The sequence below is a fragment of the Daphnia pulicaria genome, chromosome 1 (assembly GCF_021234035.1).
Source record: "Daphnia pulicaria isolate SC F1-1A chromosome 1, SC_F0-13Bv2, whole genome shotgun sequence".
Lineage (NCBI taxonomy): Eukaryota > Metazoa > Arthropoda > Branchiopoda > Diplostraca > Daphniidae > Daphnia > Daphnia pulicaria.
Window position 1 is genome coordinate 26,967,313 of NC_060913.1, and position 15,609 is coordinate 26,982,921.

General features: G+C 40.8%; 3 protein-coding genes and 1 long non-coding RNA gene across 5 annotated transcripts; 3 read left to right on the top strand and 1 right to left on the bottom strand.

Annotated features, from left to right (window-relative positions):
- Positions 1-153: 153 nt before the first annotated feature.
- Positions 154-5,180, top strand: LOC124314255 (lysine-specific demethylase 4B-like). The gene is made up of 7 exons (XM_046779418.1): positions 154-1,246; positions 1,305-1,490; positions 1,553-1,639; positions 1,706-1,992; positions 2,061-3,159; positions 3,227-4,043; positions 4,119-5,180. The coding sequence occupies exons 1-7, from the start codon at positions 792-794 to the stop codon at positions 4,500-4,502; spliced, it is 3,315 nt and encodes a 1,104-aa protein (XP_046635374.1). The 5' UTR covers positions 154-791; the 3' UTR covers positions 4,503-5,180.
- A 154-nt stretch (positions 5,181-5,334) lies between these two features.
- Positions 5,335-10,937, top strand: LOC124314764 (acylamino-acid-releasing enzyme-like). Its single transcript, XM_046780114.1, has 11 exons — positions 5,335-5,615; positions 5,673-5,783; positions 5,860-6,014; positions 6,076-6,203; positions 6,273-6,425; positions 6,495-6,624; positions 6,695-6,982; positions 9,651-9,913; positions 9,977-10,100; positions 10,166-10,685; positions 10,750-10,937. Exons 1-11 carry the CDS (start codon positions 5,482-5,484, stop codon positions 10,844-10,846), a joined length of 2,103 nt encoding a protein of 700 aa, XP_046636070.1. The 5' UTR covers positions 5,335-5,481; the 3' UTR covers positions 10,847-10,937.
- LOC124316276 (3-oxo-5-alpha-steroid 4-dehydrogenase 1-like) lies at positions 10,703-12,138 on the bottom strand. Its single transcript, XM_046782125.1, has 5 exons — positions 11,840-12,138; positions 11,599-11,776; positions 11,358-11,527; positions 11,253-11,297; positions 10,703-11,189 (listed from the first exon to the last, which is right to left on the bottom strand). Exons 1-5 carry the CDS (start codon positions 12,000-12,002, stop codon positions 10,915-10,917), a joined length of 831 nt encoding a protein of 276 aa, XP_046638081.1. The 5' UTR covers positions 12,003-12,138; the 3' UTR covers positions 10,703-10,914.
- A 649-nt stretch (positions 12,139-12,787) lies between these two features.
- LOC124319859 lies at positions 12,788-13,629 on the top strand. 2 transcript variants are annotated; one of them, XR_006913566.1, is made up of 4 exons: positions 12,788-12,868; positions 12,967-13,015; positions 13,327-13,449; positions 13,508-13,629. It is a non-coding gene; the product is annotated as an uncharacterized LOC124319859 (long non-coding RNA). The 2 variants fall into 2 exon arrangements; XR_006913560.1 differs by having other exon boundaries at positions 12,817-13,015.
- The last annotated feature ends 1,980 nt before the right edge of the window (positions 13,630-15,609 follow it).

A 15,609-nucleotide genomic window follows, 5' to 3' on the forward strand; every position in this document is an offset into this window, starting at 1 on the left:
GTACCTCCCATAAACACACAGGTATAAAGAAAGAATAGATATAGTCAATGAAAAGATTATAATAAGCTGCTGCTGCAGCCCGGATGATTGATGGCTCATTGTCCCCCCCAGTTGTTTCGTTGTTGACGTGGCGTGTTCCACGTGCGAGTTATCACACAAGTCCACAACTGTTTCACAGGGAAACACCTGTCTGAATTGAATCTCTCGATTTCAAACTTGATTGTGGCAAGGACGTGCCATACAATTTTTAAAGTGCGAAATCTGTCAGTTTATTAGCTCAGTGTTGTCTGCTACTTCACTTGTTTTCAACGTTTCATTTAATTTCGTTGATCTTTTCCCTTCAAGGTTAGGGTAGTACAAAACTTAACATTAGTTATTACAATTCCAGGAAATGTGAGTTTGTGAAGGTTATTACTGGAACTTGGATGACGTAATTTTGGTCGATATTTTCAAACGTTTTCAAAATAATTATTAACGACGCCATCTAGCGAACAATTGATGAAGCCTCTTCTTCACAGGCTAGCCTCTACATAGTCTCTTAATGGCGTCTCTCGTGATTTTGCGTGCTGCACCCTCCGTAGTAGCTCTCGTATTCTTTTGACGGTCACGTAGACCATACACGCAACGATGTGTTGTACTCTTGTCGTTTGTAATGTCGAGACCAACGGTTCTTGAAAGCTCTTCAAAATTGCGTTACTTGTTTGAGACTGAAAAGTTTTGACAGCTGTTCCCCCCAGCCAGCCTTCGTTATTTGACCCCAATAACAATAACACAACACACACAAAGTCACCATGGACTACGATCCCAACAACACCAGTTCAGGCGGGCCCAAGATCCAAGTCTTTCGTCCCACGTGGGAAGAATTCAAAGATTTCAACAGTTACATCATTGAAATAGAGAAAAGAGGGGCGCACAAAGCAGGTCTGGCCAAAATCATCCCCCCACCTGAGTGGAAACCCAGGGCTGATGGCTACGATATGAACATTATCGGTGAAATTGACATCCCTGCACCCATCTCCCAGGTTGTTCAAGGCAAGCAGGGAGTCTATCAAGTTTTCAACATTCAGAAAAACTCTATGAAAGTGAAAGACTTTAAACGTCTGGCCAACAGTGCCAAACACGCCACGCCACCTCATTTTGACTACAAAGATCTTGATCGTAAATATTGGCGCAACATTGCTTACTGCCCACCCATTTACGGGGCAGATGTCTCAGGCAGCCTTACAGATCCTACCGTTAAAGAGTGGTGAGAACTTTTGCTTCTGTTATCTCACTAATCGTTTGATGACCAACTCTTATTGCAGGAATATCAATAAACTTGGATCCATTTTGGACTATGTCAATGAAGATTACGGGATCAGCATTGACGGAGTCAACACTGCATACCTGTACTTTGGAATGTGGAAGAGCTGTTTTGCTTGGCACACGGAAGACATGGATCTTTACAGCATAAACTACCTTCACTTTGGAGAGCCAAAGAGTTGGTATTGGTAAGTTTCATCTGATTATCTTGTTGCTTTGAATAGTTTACTCAAAGATTTTTGATTTCTAGTGTTCCTCCTGAGCACGGAGCCAGGCTGGAAAGGCTAGCGAACAATTTCTTCACTGCCAATTACAAGGAATGCCCAGCATACCTGAGGTAATTGTTATTCTTACCACATTAACCCAGTGTTCCAAGTATAAATCCAATATTCTCTGTCGATAGGCACAAAATGTCGGTCATTTCTCCGATGGTGTTGAAGAACCATTCGATCCCTTTCAACAAGATCGTCCAGGAAGCCGGTGAATTTATGGTCACCTTTCCGTACGGCTACCACGCCGGCTTCAACCACGGATTCAATTGCGCCGAGTCGACGAATTTCGCCTCACCTCGCTGGGTCGAGTACGGCAAACGAACCACTCACTGCGCCTGCCGACCAGACATGGTCAAAATCAGCATGGAAACATTTGTCAAACGATTCCAACCGGACAGATACGACCTCTGGGTTCAAGGTAAAAATTCATCCATTTTTGTCAAATGGCAACTATTTGATTCATTTGATCTCAATTTGAACTAACAGGTAAAGATATCGGGTCGCATCCGGAAATTCCCGGCCGTAATTCAGCTGCTCCCCATCCATCGAAAGATGATCTCCTCTGGAACAAGGACTACACGGATTTGCCGGAAAGTTTTGTGGAGCCGACCAACAAAAAGTCTAAACGCCACTTGATTCACCAGAAACTCGAGCAGGAACAACAGCTGGCTGAGCAAAAGCTACAGCTGGATCAGGAGATCAAATCAGAAGAAATTTCAGTGAAAGCAGAGACTGTCGGAGGTCCAGTCGACGTGGAGGAAGACCTCAACGACGACGAGCACTTTGAAGTGATGAAGGAGATTTATTACAAGGCCGGCGAGATGGAAAGCGACGGAATGGAAGACTTGAAGAGTGAGCAGGAAGAAGTGGAAGAATGGGACCCTGAAACCGGTGGATTAGACAACAAACCGAAACCTGTCGCCAAGAAATCGGTCAAGAGAAACAAATCAAAGACGAATGCGGATGCGAATTCCGCCAGCGTGAAACAGCGTCGCACCAAATCCGAGTCGGCCCCACGGCCCGTTTCTCCGCGATCTCAAGTCGTCCGCCTTGTGGAAGCCTCGACTGCTCCAATTGTTAAATGTTCGCCGTTAAAGTCGAAAGCCTTGTTCCCGGGCTTCCGCATCCCCAAGAAAAACCACTCGCTCGACAGTCGTGGTGGCATTCCAGTGAACGCGGATTGCAGTGGCTGGGGTGACGATGTCGGCCAGTGCAGTCCATCCTTTTCTTGTTATCCAGCCGCCAAGATGGAAGAGTCTTCTTCAGCATCTCAGGATGTGTTTAGTAAAACGAGAATACAGAAACCGTCGCCCAACTCTCACATCAAATCCTGCCTCGTTCCTGGCACTCAGTTTGGCGTCAGTTCGTCATCTTCTGTGACGAATTGTGCGCCGTGTCCCGGAACAAACGCCAATGCGGCCAGCAATACGACGGATGATCTCCATCGACAACAGTTTACCTGCATCACCTCGACCAACAATCAATCGCCACCGCCATCCAGTTCGGGTGGTGGTGATGAACGTCGGTCGAGAAAACAAAAGAGTCCGCGCAAAGGCCTCGATTCCAGAGACGTTTCCACTAACCTGTAAAGAAATTTTAATTTAATTTTGATTCGTTTTATACAATTCATTTGATTATTATTGATCTGTCAGGACAATCATGTGGGAGAAGCAAAAGGATTGGACCTGGACGAATGAATGTGAATTCAACGTGTTGAACAGCCAGCAGGAGCCGTACTGTTGCGTCTGCAGTGTCCTCAGACCTTGGACGCCACAGAAACCTCTACAATCACCGGATCAACCACCGAAATGGTCTGCCGTTGTGTTGCCGGAAGCGCTGTTTGGCTCGGATCGGCATGAAATCACCTCGTCGATCCTCTTGCGCTGCTCGTCGTGTTGCATCTGCGTCCACGCCAAGTGTTGCGGACTGGCAGAGTCGACGGTGACCGACAAATGGATCTGCCGGCGCTGCGAACGCAGCCCGACGGACCGACAAATGATCAAATGCTGCCTCTGCCAGAAGCGAGGTGGACTCCTCAAAGGGACGACTGACGGCCGCTGGGCTCACGTTGTGTGTACAATTTGCTTCCCGGGTGTTTCCTTCGTTAATCCGTACAATCGCGAGCCCGTCGTTTTCAATGCACTGGGCTGGAAGGACTACGTGTTCCTGAATTGTAGCTACTGCTCCATCAACCAGTCCGATTACGGCGCCAACAGTGTCACCTGGCATCACGGCAGCTGCCTTCCTTGTGTCAAACAATGTGGACGAGCGTTCCATCCCCTGTGCGGCCTAGTCAACGGTGTACGGTTCACGATTAGTCAGGATGGCAACCAGTTGTCCGCCAACTGCTGTTCAACCAGCCACACTCCTCGATCGACCACATCCGCTTTCAGAAAGAAGGCTCCTGTTCATGTGTCTGTCGGCCAACAAGTCTACGCCAAACATCCCGAATCGGGTGAATATCATCTGGTGAGTTTATCCGTTTTCATTTTTTATTATTGGCAAGTTTAGCTCTTTAACACGACTGGTTGGTTCATTTGACAGGCTGATGTGACGGACAATACTCAGACAGTCACGTACTATTCTGTCGATTTCAACGATGGGACTAACAGCCAAGATACTTATCCGGAAGACATCAAGAATTACAATTGCAAAGAGGACGGCCCTCCCCTTGCGGGAGCCGCCGTCGAAGTCTTGTGGACGGACGGCAAGAGCTACGGCGGCCACTATCGAGGCTTCACGAAGCGTAAACTCTACAGTTTATCCTTCCGCGACGGAACCAACACCGTCATCACCGCAGAGAGACCTGATTTTTATCATCCTGACGAGGATCTACCCAAAGATCTTAGAATTCAACTGGACAAGCAAAAGGCAGCAGCAGCGCAAATGCAACGACTCCAGCATGCCTGTCCAGCCATTCAACCTTAATTGTGTGTTCTTTAAATCAAACTTGAGTCGTGGCAACTAAATAAGCCTTTTCTTTCTTTTTTTTTTGTTTTTCTCCTCCTCCCACCTTCTTCATTATGATGTGAACTTAAGTTATTTCAAACAATTCGTATTTGGGCTGGATAGAATGAAGACTAAGAATATTGAATCCACCTGTAACCACATTTATTTTGTCTTGAGTTGGAATGATATAGCCTTGTGTGTGTGACTTGTAAGAAAATTGTTACTAACATGTAATTTGAATGACTGCGCGGGAATGTGACGATGATGATTGTGTTTTTTTTTTTGACTTTTTTTTTTTTTTCTGGATTCTGAACGAAGGATAATATTGTGTCCCCCCGCCGCTCTATAGTGTCAATTTTTTGTCAATTTTTCTTTTCTTGTTCTCAAAGAAATACCTCGTTAATTGCCGGCACCATATTTTGATTGAGTGTTCGTGTTATTCACACAAACAAATAACGTATACAGCTTTGTCTTATATTATTCATAACCAGCATTCGATTGAAAAGATGATTTGTTGAGTTTTGTTTCCATCCTATTCTCTCGTATTACTCCAGAAAGACAAGATTGAAAAAAGAAATCTGTGTGAACTTCTAAAGGGAGTTATCAGCTGCTGACTTGGCTGTTTGAAGAATCGAATAAAGTAGTCGCAGTATTAAATTTTGTCTTTTTTATTTTTTAAATTTTAAGTTTTTACATTACTTGCGACAAATCGACAATATTTGTGTTTTAAAAATATCTAATTTCGCTTTCTAAAATGGCAACGCAAAAGATACAGTACAAAATTTCGAATGACAACCCTGCATAATATTCAAGCCGATTGAGCGGTTCCGTGACGTGAGATCAACGTATTTTAAAATCGTTCATCAATCATCACCAACACTAGAACAACATTCATTATCTACAACCGCTCGTGCCAGGAAATAAACTGTCGTTCAAACAAGAATTAAATAGATCAAGAATGGCACTCAATTACACTCTTCAAGATATTAATGCGGTTTATTGGACACTAGAATGCCCGACTGGTTATTACTTTTACAATGGAGATCAATTATGCAATCAAGATGATGTCGATGTTGCTGCCACGGTATCAAGGTATGCAATGTTATTTGGTTCGTTTACCTGAGTTTCATTTTCTCTGTTGTCAACCAGTCAAAGCAATTTGGGCAAGGAAGAAAGCATTAAATTTCAGACCCACTACATTGCTCAGAAAAGTAATTTTAATTTGCTTTCACAAACTCCCTCGTCTGATGTATCTACAGAGTAAGTCATTTGATTGTTTTTTTTTTTACTTTATAATCTTGTTTCCCCAATCAAATTTGCTCTATTTATTTCGTAGGAAGCTCAGAGCATTTGGAAGGAAATCCAATGTGATTGCTATCATACGGGAAACCCATGATGAACAACTATTGGAAATTTGGAAAAATAACTACTTCGTGGACATCAGTGTGGACCTTCAGCGGTTCGATAAACATGGGAAAGTCTACACTGATGGTATATTGACTTATATTTGCCTTACCAACTCATTAACAATAATTAGGGTATGCGTAATAAGGTACTTTTGGTTGTCTGGAGTTCTCCCCTGATGAAAAGTATTTGGTGTATTTGGCTGAGAAGAAAGAACCTAAAAAACAATCTTTTCTTCAGTCTGGAGTGGCAGCTACAGTTGAAGGCTCAAAAGTGGTAACTATTAAAAGTTTTTCTCGAGTCAAGTTTTCTCATTCAAATGAACAATATCTTGTGTGTTTAAAGGGCTCCGAGTACGATTTTGTTGAGGACTGGGGTGAACAGTTCGCCGGTAAATCTCAACCAGTCATTTGCATATTTAAAGTAAACTGGGATCCTTTCCAGTCTGAAGATTGTGTCCGAATTTTGGAGGCCAGCGAGGAATGGAGCCCGGGACAAGTGAGATTTTATGGTGGTATTCTTATATTCTAGTACAGTTGTTTAATAATCGTTTTGTTGGGCTTTTAGCTAATCTGGTGTTCAAATAATCAACTGGCTGGTGTTGCTTGGTTCCACCAACCTCGTAGATTGGAAATTATTTATTGTTCTAATCGACCAAGCCAAATTTTCAAGGTCGACATTTCCTCTGGCAAATACGGTAACTGATGTCTTAAGAGAATTATGCTTTATTGCAGTAATACTTCTATTTCAAAACCTTTTTTAAATAGATTGGTTTGGCTTAAAGACCAACACGGCCGCTTCACCGCGCCACCATTCGGAATCGGACACAATTATCTATTTATCGAGCTTAGCTTACGGACCTCATCACAAGGAACAAAAGATTTCGTCAATTAGCTCTGACGGAACTGTTCGTCAGGTGGAAACTGGAACGAGCGAATCATACCAGGGAATGTACAATCAATCGTTCCCAGAGCGGTGCTGGTCACCTGATGGGAAATTGGTCTTTTTTACAACACCGTGCAAAGGCAGCATCCAGTCTTACGCGTTAAATCTGGGTAATTATCAACATAATTGTTATCTCTAGTTATCTACAAGTAAACTTTTGCCGTTCATTTTCTCTGCAGATTCTTCGAACATTTGCAAGCTCTCTCTCCCCGAAGGTTGCACTGGGAGTGTCGTCCTTGATGTTTTCCAAGACGTGATACTCGTCTGTGGCGTCTCTTTGATCAGACCTGATCAGCTTTTCATTGGCCGATTCAATTCTGACAAGATAAACGAAGAGGCGATAGAGTGGAAATGCCTGACTGTCAAAAACGAATTACCACCGACCCAATCACTCGCTTCTGATGTGTTCTCGGTTAAGCTTGCGGGTGATATGGAATATGTAGTATTTAAGTTGAACAAATTCACTGTGGTCATTGTTTAAATATTTCAAAAATAATGCTCCTGTTAATGTTTCTATCGGCCATCAAGTCTACGCCGAACATGTTACTAACATTTATTTGAATGCCTACGCGGGAATGTGACGATGATGATTGTGTTTTCTTATGGTTTTGTTTTTTTCTGGATTCTGAACGAAGGATAATATTGTGTCCCCCAGCTGCTCTACTTTTTAATTTTTTAAATATTTTCTTTTCTTGTTCTCAAAGAAATACCTCGTTAACCGCCGGCACCATGTTTCGATTGAGTGTTCGTGTTGATATTCATACAATATTCGTGTTTATATTCATACAAACAAATAACGTATACAGCTTTGTCTTATATTATTCATAACCAGCATTCGATTGAAAAGATGATTTGTTGAGTTTTGTTTCCATCATATCCTTTCGTATTACTCTAGCAAGACAAGATTGAAAAATAAATCTGTGTGAACTTCTAATGGGAGTTATCGGCTGCTGACCTGATAAAGTAGTCGTAGTATTAAATTTTGTCCTAGTCTTAATTTTTTCAATTTGAATGTTGCGACATAGAGAAAAGATGACACAATATTTATGTGATCAACAAATTTACTTTGATATCTAAAATGGCAACGTGAAAGATTCGAATGAGATTTCATAGCAGACGAACAATATTCATAATCCACAACCGCCTGTGCCACGAAAACAGTCGGTCGTTCAAACAACCATTTAATAGATTAAGAATGGCACTCAAATACACTCTTGAAGAAGCTGTGAGTGCTTGGAGACGAACATCGCAGATTGTTTTTTACAATGCTGGTCGATTAAACATTCAAAACGATGTCATCGATGTTGCTGTCACGGCAAGGTATGCAATGTTATTTCATTTAGTTTGGTTACAGTCTGAGTTTTACTTTCTCTGTTGTCAACCAGTCAACGCAATTTGGCCAAGGAAGAAAGCATTAAATTTCAGACCCACTACATTGCTCAGAAAAATAATTTTAATTTGCTTTCACAAACCCCCTCATCTGATGTATCTACTGAGTAAGTGATTTGATTGTTTTACTTAATTATCTTATTTCTTCATGCTCAATCAAATTTGGTCTATTTGGTAGGAAACTTAAAGCATTTGGAAGGACATCCAATGTGACAGCCATCATCAGAGAAATCCCTGATTCCAAATCGGCTGAAAAGAAAAACAGACAGCTATTGGAAATTTGGAAAGATAACTACCTACACAGCAGCGTGGACCTTCAAGTGTTTGATAAACATGGGAAAGTCTATACTGACGGTAATCGACTTATCTTTGCCTTATCGTTGCTTTACCAACCAATTAATAGTAATTTTCTGCTTTATAAGGTACTTTTGGTTGTCTGGAGTTCTCCCCTGATGAAAAGCATTTGGTATATTTGGCTGAGAAGAAAGAACCTAAAAAGCAATCTTTTCTTCAGTTTGGAATGGCAGCTACAGCTGAAGGCTCAAAAGTGGTACTAACTATTAAAAGTTATTCTCTAGTCAAGTTTTCTCATTCAAATGAAAAATATCTTGTGTGTCGAAAGGGCGTCGAGTACGATTTTGTTGAGGACTGGGGTGAACAGCTCGTCGGTAAATCCCAACCAGTCATTTGCATATTTAAAGTTGACTGGGAACCTTTCCAGTCTGAAGATTGTGTCCGAATTTTGGAGGCCAGCGAGGAATGGAGCCCGGGACAAGTGAGATGAGATGCCGTTCTTCAAATTCTAGTACAGTTGTTTAATCATCGTTTTGTTGGGCTTTTAGCTAATCTGGTGTTCAAACAATCAACTGGCTGGTGTTGCTTGGTTCCACCAACCTCGTAGATTGGGAATTATTTATTGTTCTAATCGACCAAGCCAAATTTTCAAGGTCGACATTTCCTCTGGCAAATACGGTAACTGATATCTTAAGAGAATTATGCTTTATTGCAGTTATACTTCTATTTCAAAACCTTTTTAAAATAGATTGGTTTGGCTTAAAGACCAACACGGCCGCTTCACCGCGCCACCATTCGGAATCGGACACAATTATCTATTTATCGAGCTTAGCTTACGGACCTCATCATAAGGAACAAAAGATTTCGTCTATTAGCTCTGACGGAACTGTTCGTCAGGTGGAAACTGGAACGAGCGAATCATACCAGGGAATGTACAATCAATCGTTCCCAGAGCGGTGCTGGTCACCTGATGGGAAATTGGTCTTTTTTACAACACCTGCAAAAGCAGCGTCCAGTCTTACGCGTTAAATCTGAGTAATTATCAACATAATTGTTATCACTGCAGTAAACTTGTACCGTTCATTTTCTCTACAGATTCTTCCAACATTTGCAAGCTTTCTCTCCCCGAAGGTTGCACTGGGAGTGTCGTACTTGATGTTTTCCAAGACGTGATACTCGTCTGTGGCGTCTCTTTGATCAGACCTGATCAGATTTTCATTGGCCGATTCAATTCTGACAAGATAAACGAGGAGCCGATAGAGTGGAAATGCCTAACTGGAAAAAACGAATTACCACCGACCCAATCGCTCGCTTCTGATTTGCTTTCGGTTAAGCTTCCTGGTGATATGGAATATGAAGTATTTAAGTTTAAAAAATTCACTTTTACATGGTTTATATCTTTAGTTTCATTCATTATCCAGGCTAGCTTAATCTACCCGAAGAATCCATCGAAAAATACTCCTTTAGTCGTAGCTCCACATGGTGGTCCTCACTCTGTCTCAACTGATCAGTTCAAAGCGGAAGTTTACTTTTTCTCCCAGTTAGGTAATCGAGTCTACAAGTGTTGCGTTTGTCCCTTGCAAATTATAGCTTCTTTTGTCAAACACAAGGTTACGCCGTGTTGTTGGTCAACTTCCGCGGGTCGACCGGATTCGGTGAGAAATCGCTTTACTCTCTACTGGGAAAAGTTGGAGAGCAAGACGTCCAGGAAGTGCACAACGCTACCGTTCAGATGATCGAGAAGCACTCTGAATTCCTGGACAAGGAATTGGTATTTCTCTTCGGTGGGTCCCACGGAGGATTCCTTGTCACACACTTGAGTGGTCAGTACCCCGATTTCTATCGGGCCGTCTCCACTCGCAATCCCGTGATCGATATTGCCACCATGTTTCCCATTACGGATATTGCCGACTGGACCATTGTCGAATCAAACCTTGGGGATGGCAGTGAACTGGAGAAGCTGCTCGAACCGAAAACATTTTCTAAAATGTGGGAGCTTTCTCCCATCAGATACGTCAAACAGGTGAAAGCTCCTACTTTGCTGCTTGTGGGCAAAATTGACCGTCGCGTGCCTCCAACTCAGTCGATCGAATACTATCGTGCCCTGCAACTGCACGGAATCAAAACCAGGTAAAACAAGGAAAATAAATCTATTCAATTTATTAATCTAAATCTTTGGATTTAAAAAAATTAGGATGATTATGTATGAAGATTGTCATTCGCTTAGTCAAGTCCCCGTCGATACCGATGCGCTTATCAACACAGTTATGTGGTTTCAACAAAGTTTGTAATAGATTAACCGATTTACAATTTCTATTTTTCCTATTCTATAATATCACTATGTTATCCTCTTTGGCGGTTAGAATACAAATGGAATGATTATTTTTCTTGTTCGTGGATAATCTTCAAATTTAGATAGGTAATAATTTTGATGATGCCATGCTCTCATGCCGAGATAGACTGCAGAGAAAAAAGCGAAGATGGTTGCTGGAGGACTGCAGGAAGCAACTGCAAATCCGGTCCACTCGATAATTTCTCCGAAGAAATTGGCACCGGTGATGTAGTCGAACAATCCACCAGTTGGAATTTTGTATCCGGTTTCTCCCGGTTTGCGCAAATGAATCAGTAGCTGATCTGTTGGTTATTTAGTTTTGAAATATAAAACTTATTCTTAAACATTTTTAATCCCATCTGTACCTGAATGGATATTGATGGCCATCCCAGCATAAAAGATGATTATCCCTAAATCATAAAAGATCTTGGAATTAAATTCTTTCAAGATGATAATACTTCAATAACCACCTATTATGAATTGAGGAGAAGCAGTCCATTTATCATCATACTGATGATAATTTAAAAGGTAATGTCCTTGCATGAAGCCGTTGAATAAGCAGAAGGACAATGCTGAAATGTAAACAAGAAAGGGAGAATTTTTCATGGGATTACTCATGCTCAGTGGAAAGATGAAAGCCCTATAAAGTAAAAGTAAATTGCATGAAACACAAGAACTGTTAATGTATCATGCCAAGAAAACCTGGATTACCTTTGAACATAATGAATGATAAAACCTAACAAGAGAATCTTATTTGCAGTGGAATGCCAACAGGTTGCAGATGTAGTCAATAGTAAAATTACAGGTACTATAAGAGCTGGGCATTCCTGGGTCATCCAGGCAAATTTTCCAGGGATGAGAAATCCAAATTTTGAGCTACTATAGCGTCCTTTGGAAAATGTGTTTATAATTTCTGATCATCTCAACATTTCTAGTTATTCAATGCAATTACCATATGGGGCTGGTAATATATACATAGTGAAAATAACACTTAGAGTATAGAGGAATGAGATCCAGACCATTTGAGAAAACATTTCCGAGTCATTTTTAGCTCCAAATAAAGGATGCAAGTAGTCTACAATAAATTTATCACCACCAAGAGTTTTGGAGGACATTTTTCTGGAAGGAAATTATATGCACACTGTATAGATTATAGAATATCAAATTAGTGTCAGCCAATTTAGCCCAAAGATAACGAAAACCTAAAATAGATTTTTCGAGTTCGACCGCCTGTTTTGTAGACCGCTCTAATGTGCCTATGTTGACGTATTTGTTCCGGGTTGCCAGATTAAACCGTCTTGCGTAAAAATTCATTTGTAAAAGTTGTTCTATTTTCTCAATATGCAATAATGATGATACGTAAAAATGTAAAAAACACAATTTATTATTAGGTTATTTAGTTCAAATAAGCCTAGAAAAAAGATTTAATAGACTCGATAAACGAAAAGATAATTCTCGCCAAACGAAAAAGTAGATGGCGTTGATTTCGTATAAGCACCAGTCTTGGCGCCAATTTCTTCGTTTCTCGAATCGAATACGAAATGCTAGAGACAGTCAGACAGCTTCATCGTTCACACCACGAACAATAGTTTTGCTTTTTTTTTATAGTTTAGGTTAACTTCTATTGTGTAATTGCGGTCTTTGTGGAAAAGACAATTCCAATCCAATGTTTAATTATTTGTTGCAAGTTGCAACTGATTTTGAAATAACTCAAACAATTAATTATTTTTCGAAATGAAAGAATTTATTGTGCTGTTTTAAAGACACATTAAATACAAAAAATCAAGTAAAATCGAACAACACAACAATTTAAATATTTTATTTATTTCGTTTTGATAGAAAACTCTCAGATGAGTTTTGACAATGCTGTTCGTTGAGATTTTGAGATGTGGTCATTCACGTTTTTCGCGGTTTTTCTTCTCTCTTCAATGTGGTCTCGCTTTGAAGAGACCATACTTGATACTTGTAACTCGTCAGTTAAGTGCGTTAAGTTAAGCGTAATTATTTAATTAACGCCAAATAATTAACCATTTTGAACTCTGTAATCTGAATTGTGCTGTTTCAACTTCGACGGTGCAGGACACACTAGTGTGATTGGTTATCAAAGAGAGGCAGAAATGGCAGAAAGGTAAAATTACATGGTTAAACAAAAAGATCTCTAGAGAATAGAGCAGTACTTAGGGGACTAAAAGCTTTTTCTTGTAAATGAATTGTTGCAGGCAGTGCAGGGTTATGGAATTCTATAAGACTATAATACCTTATGTGGGTTCTAGTACGATTGTCTAGCATCTGTGACATGAAAAATCTTGCCCATTCTTGCACAAAATTAGTAGCTAAAGCAAAATGTTTCCTCGATTTTATTTGTATTTTAATATTTTCTAGCAGTCCCTTTCATGGATAAATCTTGATACATAAATTGTATAATCTATTTCTTTACAGGTAACCTGATGCAGTCCATTCATGTCAACACCACTGTCCATCTCACTATGTAGTATGTGGACAATAGGCAACCCAACCATACTTTCCTCTACACTGAAGTCAATTTATCATAATTGAAATTAAGTAAACAGTCGCTTTAATATCTCTTCGTCCATCTTTTCTAATACCCTTCATAATTTAGGTTGATATCTTCATCACAACCCATTTTGATTTTGGTGTAGACCAAGGTCCTAAGAAGGTGGTATCTAAGAAGTTTAACAAGAACAAGGCTTGTTGGTTTTTCTGTTACTTCGAAAATTGAATTTCACCTTGATTTTTTTAAATAAGTTTTCGGCTCTTCCCTACCAAGACAGGTTTTCTGATATCGAAAAACGATTAATGCAGGGTTGTAGATCTTTTTATGCTGATCATTTTTAATATAGGGTTTAGGGTGTGCAAATGAGCGGAAGTGCCCGTAAAACGCGTTCAAAGTTTTGAGTTTTAACGGAGCTGACGCGCAGCCCAAGCCGGCCAGAAAGGGGGTCGAGCGGGGCGGGGTGGCGCGTACCCATGGGAGAGGGGTGAGTGCAGGGGGGGGGGGTATACCTGGGCCATACTATACGATCCCGTGTTTCCCCAGCTGCACCCATGTCACCGGTGGTCTAATGGTCAGCATCAGGGGCTGATATGTCGAAGGATCGAGGTTCGAATCTCGACCAAGTCGAAAAGAGAAATTCAAAAAAATTTAAATTTTCAAATTTTAAATTTTAATAGTATCAGTCACTGCTGTATCATGCAGTCACATGTTGCATTACATAAAGCTATGTTTGTGGGGAGCTACCATAAGTCTCATGCTTTCCCTTAATTCAATCATGTCAATGGTAGCCTTATGGTCAGCGACTTGTGCTACCATGCCAAAGGTCCGAGTTTCAAAACTCGGTCGAACTAATTCAATTTTTGATAAATTAAATTTAAAAAGCTTCCGGAGTTGATGGAAGTGGAAGATCGGTGGTAAACTGGTAACTCACGACGACGCCACGCCTCCCGCTCTTGTCGCGGTCGTGAGTTACCAGTTTACCACCGATCTTCCACTTCCATCAACTCTAGAACCTTTTAAATGTAATTTATCAAAAATCGATATAGTTTTCCTAAGCGACTTCGACCGAGGACCGAGATTTGAACGTCGGTCCTTCGGCATGGCTGCACGGGTCGCTAACCATAAGACTACCGTTGACATGATTGAGTTAAGGGAAAGCATGAGCCGTATGGCAGCTCCCCTTAAACATAGCTTTATGTAATGCAACATGTGACTGCATGATATAGCAGTGACTGATGCTATTAAAATTTAAAATTTAAAATTTTTTTGAATTTCTCTTTACTTTCTCTTTTTTTCACTTGGTCGAGATTCGAACCTCGGTCCTTGGATATATCAGACCGGGATGCTGACCATTAGACCACCGGTGACATGGGTGTAGCTGGGGAAACACGGTCTCTTATAGTATGGCCCAGGTATACCCCCCTGCACTCACCCCTCTCCCATGGGTACGCGCCACCCCCCGCTCGACCCCCCTTTCTGGCCGGCTTGGGCTGCGCGTCAGCTCCATAAAACTCAAAACTTTGAACGCGTTTTACGGGCACTTCCGCTCATTTGCACACCCTAAACCCTATATTAAAAATGATCAGCGTAAAAAGATCTACAACCCTGCATTAATCGTTTTTCGATATCAGAAAACCTGTCTTGGTAGGGAAGAGCCAAGTTTTCTTGTCAATGTAATCACAATTTTCAACCAGTAATTACAGAAGAGGGCAGGAATCTGTGGTTTAATTCAGAGTGCCGTGTGAAATCATGATTGTCTTCTAATTTTAAAAATTTATATTTAAATATGGATAAAGTGATAGTAGAAGACCTTAAGATTCTATTATTGATTAGCAGATCTTCCAACTAAAAGTTTTCTTTTCTTTTCTTAACAGGATATCGAATTTTCTCCACTCTGGAACCTGAAATCATCGTATAGTGTAATTCTTCCAGCTTTTAAAGGCGAACGAGAACCATCTAGATCTTTCTTTCTTGACAGACCACACTGATTCACCCGTCCTCATGAACATCCATGTAAGTGTACGTGCATTTTCATTTCTTTCGGCTGATTAAACAACTAGTGTCGTTTGCTTCCGTTTTGCTTTAAAAAGTTTTTTCTAAAGAGAGAAGAAGATATGAAGAAATCGTAACGATATTTTTTTGGAAACGTACGTGGCTGCACCAAAAATAAGCACATCAAATGAAATTATAAAAATGGGGTCGTCGTG